At 40.8% G+C, this 5,178-nt stretch overlaps 1 protein-coding gene across 1 annotated transcript; it reads left to right on the top strand.

The window, feature by feature from the left end:
- Window positions 1–2,092: 2,092 nt before the first annotated feature.
- On the top strand, window positions 2,093–4,957 carry LOC140125749 (endonuclease domain-containing 1 protein-like). The gene is made up of 2 exons (XM_072144612.1): window positions 2,093–2,503; window positions 3,988–4,957. Exons 1-2 carry the CDS (start codon window positions 2,138–2,140, stop codon window positions 4,582–4,584), a joined length of 963 nt encoding a protein of 320 aa, XP_072000713.1. The 5' UTR covers window positions 2,093–2,137; the 3' UTR covers window positions 4,585–4,957.
- Window positions 4,958–5,178: the final 221 nt, after the last annotated feature.

Below are 5,178 nucleotides of genomic sequence, written 5' to 3'. Positions count from 1 at the left end.
CAGACTAAAGTTACTCCAGTACAGACTCTGTACAGCTAGCATACCAGACCAGAGCAGGAAGAGCCTAGCCCCTGCCTGAAGAGTGGAACTAATAGCTAGTTTAGTGAGGAAAGGGGTATCATCCTACCTTCAAGGGTGATACCTGAAGCAACCCAGGACAAGCTGAAGCATCCTTCCAGGACACAGCTACCTCCCAGCCTGCCATTGCATCCAGGCTGGTGATCTACATCCTGTGGCTCCCTCCAACTACATCTCAGCACTCCACTACTCTGTTAAAGGCACGTTGCTGCGGTTCCTGTCGGTTCCAATAAAGAACTGTAAGTTGTTTTTGTTCAACGTCTGCCTCCGTCTGGTCCCTGCTACTACGGCTGCCATCATCACAGGCACCCTGTCTACCACACAGAGACTCATACTCTAGACACCAAAGGGTTGCCCCAGGGAGATCCGCTATAGCAGCCTCTCCCTCATCATTTCTACCCAACACCACCCTGCTGGAGACCTGCCAGGCTGTAGGACAGCCCTTCGGTTCCCCCATACCAAGCACCATGACACTAGCGTGCCTAGGCCGCAACCGCCAGCCACTCAGGTACTGCGGGCCCTGGCTGACTCCAGGCCCCGAGAAAAGGCTAGGCCCCGGTGGGGGATGTTGCAGTGGCGTCTCCACCAATGAGGGGAGAGTAAACAAAACCCTTGTATCTGTGCGTTAGTGAGGGTGGAGCACGGATGTTCAGGTTCAGAAGGTAAGTGTATGAGTTCCAGAGGGGTGGGTGAGGGGGGGAGGCACATGCCTATTGAGCGAGTCACTGGGGATGTTCAGGCAAGGGTAGACCTGAGGTGGGGGTGGGGGCGTTTAGTGCAGAACTATATATATATATTCTTAATCAAGCTACTGAAGAAGAAGCTTCACGCTTCGAAACACGTTTAGCATAAAATTGAGCAGCTACAAATTTCACAATATCTATATTATATACTGGTGGACTATCCTTTTGAACACAAAGTCTCGCTCCGGAGCTAGAGACACTATTAGTGCCGCGCGCACTGCAAACGCTGAGATCACTTGATACCAGGATCGGCTAGTTTGGGCTGCGGGAGATGTAAATCTACTATCTACACTACAAGCCAGGCACCAGCGTTACCAATGGCGTTCCTAACGCCACTGCTGAGCAAGGAACGAACCCAGCCAGCATAGTCTGGAGGCTTCTCACACGGCGTTCCCCAAAACGGGGAAACAACAAGCGCAACTAGGGATCTGAAAAGTAGGAGCCACGGGGAAACAATATAGCCCGCAAAGGAACAACAACACCAACCCAGCGGAATATTAACTAACCGTGAGTGCCGGACGGCATAGCAGACAGTTGCATATTATAAAAATTGAAATTGCACAATATAAAAGTTGAAGTTGTTCAAAAGATTGAAGCTGCTCAAAGAATAACTTTTTAATAATTTTTATTATTTTCTATTTTTTTTACGAAAACGTGTGCTGCAGGCATTGGGCCCTTTGACATGAAAGCACAAACCTCCTGTAGTATTTTACCCCTTGGTCACAAACCACAATGCATATGTGCTAGACAACAGACATAGACCTTACACATTAAACATATGTGACGACCTATCTCTGTTTCTTCCTCCATAAGAATTTTACAAAGGTACCTTGTCCAATATTTTATTTTTCCTTTTTGTTTATGTATATTTTTTATCTCCTCTTGTGTATGAACACAACGATAAATTACTCACTGGAGAACAACCAAGTTGGTTTCACAACCAGTCTATACTTATTGGGACCCATAGGGTAATATTATCATTGTTTAGTCCATATGAAGGGATTTTTCTATACACTTTACCCAGTATCTGACTGTCTGACACCTTGATTGCAATATCACATACAATCAATATGTGTTGTACACCATGAACATCACTCGTTTCTTTGGAACTTCAATCACTTTATTAGTTTATTACTTTCTTTGGAACTTCAGTCACTTTATTAGTTTATTACTTTCATGGAAAGTCAGTCGGTTTATTTCAGTGTTTACATAATCGATTAATCCTTCCTCTTATGTTATTTTACAACTAGCAGCTACACTATATAGAGGCTCCACTTTCACATATTCCCAACCATCCTTATCTCAGAGCAGAGAATATGGCGCTTCTTCTGAGCGTTTCCCTGGTCCTGGCCGCTCTCGCTTACACCCAAGCCTGGGTGTATAACAATTTTGACAACTGCCTGAATTTTTTTTATAAAAACCAAGTGCCCAGTGGTTTTCAAGGCGTTGCTTTGCCTGATCTCTTTGACAAAGATGACAAAAATCTTCCAGATCTGATTAAAAGAAGCGACCTGGGTTCTCCAGCCTATATATGCCAAACATACAATAACATAGTTCGGTTTGCCACCCTGTATGACAGAGGGAGACTGATGCCCCTGTACTCGGCCTATATCATGGAGGTAAAGCCCGAGAATGTTCCAAGTCTATGTTCCCGACCAAAGAATTTCCAATCTGAGCCTCAGGTAAATATTTCTTTTATATATTCTTTCCATTCCCAAATCCTCCTCAGTCCAGCTAATTTTTTTACCTTTTAACTGAGGTACATTTCTATGTGTGCTATTTTAGTCTTTACTCTATGCAGCACATAAAGCACTTTTTTAAGTCACATACCATACTAACATCTTCTTGAGAGTTGTGACAAATATTATGTCCAAAATGTTGTTAGAGGGTATCTGTCAGCAAAAGTGACCATTGTCAAGCAGCCAAATACCGTCCAGATCATGTTTCTTTCATGGCCCAGTGTGGTGGAATCATCAAGAAAATCTACTTTAAAATGAGATGTAAATTCATTATATAAAGTCAAGGAGGTCGAGATTTTTACATTGAAGTCAAGTCTCTTCCTCAGAAAGCATCCTTAAATGTATTTGAAGGTCCTAACATCATTGACCAGACCTCCTAAAGTCCGATACATGTTGTCAATCACAGAGGAGGAGGTGTTCAGAGCTCCACACCTTGACTTCAGTGTTATAATCTCCGCCTCCTTGACTTTATACAACCAATTTACATCTCACTTCAGAGTTGATTTTCTTAATGATGCCACCACACTGGTCTGGAGGTGTTAAATATAAGAGTACAGCAGAGGATGCACTGATAGTGTCAGTTTGTTTTGTCCTGTCTCTTCCTACCCCAAAAACTGGTTCATTGATTTGTACCACACCTGCCTGTCTCCTGCAGACTCTGCTCTGGTACACCAATAGTTAACCTTCTGTAAGTGACAGAATCTCTCTCCACTCCCATTGCCATGCTGTCTAATGTCAGGGTACTGATCCAAGAACCTTCTGGACTGGGAGTATGGATTCTCACATAAGGTGTTGTGGATCAGTACTTTTTGTCTGCTATAGTTTTGTACTTGGTTAGTTGTATTATTCTGTCATTCTGTATTCTGGTATTGTTGACCCTTGTCTGTATTCTTGTCTATCCATTTATCTAGTGATTTTGTACTGTGTTTGTTCTTTTGTTTTTGACCTGTATTGTGCGACTGTCCCTCTCCGTTTGTATTGTCTTGTCTTTGTCTCCATGTTTGTACTTTGACGCATGTAGGAGTGTTGACCAGATGTCTCTTACTGCTTAGGGTAGGTGGGACAAGTAGTCAGTTGTTTTCTCTGACCCACTGTCTCTGTCTGTTTCACCAGTCTGCCTATTCCCTACCATTATAAAATAAATTGTTGGGAATTGTGGTGTGAGGAGTTCAGAATAAAAATTCTTCATAGAGCAAAGGGTAAAAAGTAAATGACCACCACCTATACCTAAGACTAGTCACAAGACATTAATATAGGTCACAAAAATATGAAATTATTCTTTTACTTTTCCTTAATATTTACTTTTACAAATGAACCTCATAATTTATATTTTGTGTCTTTGTTTTAAAATTTAATCATTTAAAAAAATATATAAATATATATAAATAAAACCGTATTATTGATATATAATGTACTTATTTTTACAGCTGGCTTATCGGGCATTGAAGAAGGGAGACATGACAGCGGATGCCAGTAAAGTACTAAGCGATTATAACGATCAAAAAAAAATTGACCAAACTGACCGCATGAAGAAAAACCAAGCAAAATACCTCTTAAAAACAAGCCAGTCTGGTAAAAGTGATTATGAGAAAATTCAGGATTATGATAAGGGGCATTTAAATCCCTGTGGACACCATAGCGCCCATCAGGATAAATTGACAGCAACTTTCACCTACACCAATGTTGTACCAATGATAAAAGAAATGAATAATAAAATTTGGAGTCAGTATGAAGTGAAAATGATTGACATTTCAAGAAGCTGTGATAATATGTATGTAATAGTGGGGATCGTGCCAGGGAACGTACGGGTACAAGGCAGTAGGTTATACCCTCCCGCTTATGTATGGAACGCTTATTGCTGTGTAAAGGGAGGGGGACCATTCCAATCGGGAGCTGCACTTGCTGAAAATGTCAAAAAAAGCCAAATTCAAACATTTACAATTGAAGAATTTCAAAAAAAACTGGAGAAGCTTCTGGATGTTTATCATACTATTGAGTTATTTGAAAATAATTGTAAGCGTTAATAAATGTCAAGAGGCAGGAGAACATAGACCTCATGGAGATGGTTGTACTTTAGCCTTGAGAACCAGACCCCTTCACCCAAAAGCTGTGGGTAAACCAAAAGTTTACATCAAAATGGTAACATACATTTGGTTAAATTGACAACAGGGATTCGGCTTGGGTCTTGCATGTATAACATAACGAAATTACGACAATCTATGTGAGGCCGTAGGGTTCAGTCTCTATAATGTTCTCCTGACCTAGTGGCTTATACGTAATCTCTGGGGCTGATATAATATGATGCTATAAGACACTTTACTATAATGATGGAGGGTTATGATTTTTTTTCTCTCGCTTTCTTCTGTTAAGGAATAAAAAATTATTTTCATCTCATAATTGTGCTTTTCTGGATCAGATTTCCATATAGGTATATGGCCTGTCAGAAATAGGCTATAGGAAACTTTCCATGTGAATTCACATCTGAGCATGGTGTATATATATATATATATATATATATATATATATATATATATATATACACTCACCGGCAACTTTATTAGGTACACCATGCTAGTAACGGGTTGGGCCCCCTTTTGCATTCAGAACTGCCTCAATTC

The sequence above is a fragment of the Engystomops pustulosus genome, chromosome 4 (genome assembly GCF_040894005.1).
Source record: "Engystomops pustulosus chromosome 4, aEngPut4.maternal, whole genome shotgun sequence".
NCBI lineage: Eukaryota > Metazoa > Chordata > Amphibia > Anura > Leptodactylidae > Engystomops > Engystomops pustulosus.
The sequence above is the reverse complement of the archived record's forward strand: the minus strand, read 5'-3'. Positions and strand labels throughout refer to the sequence as shown.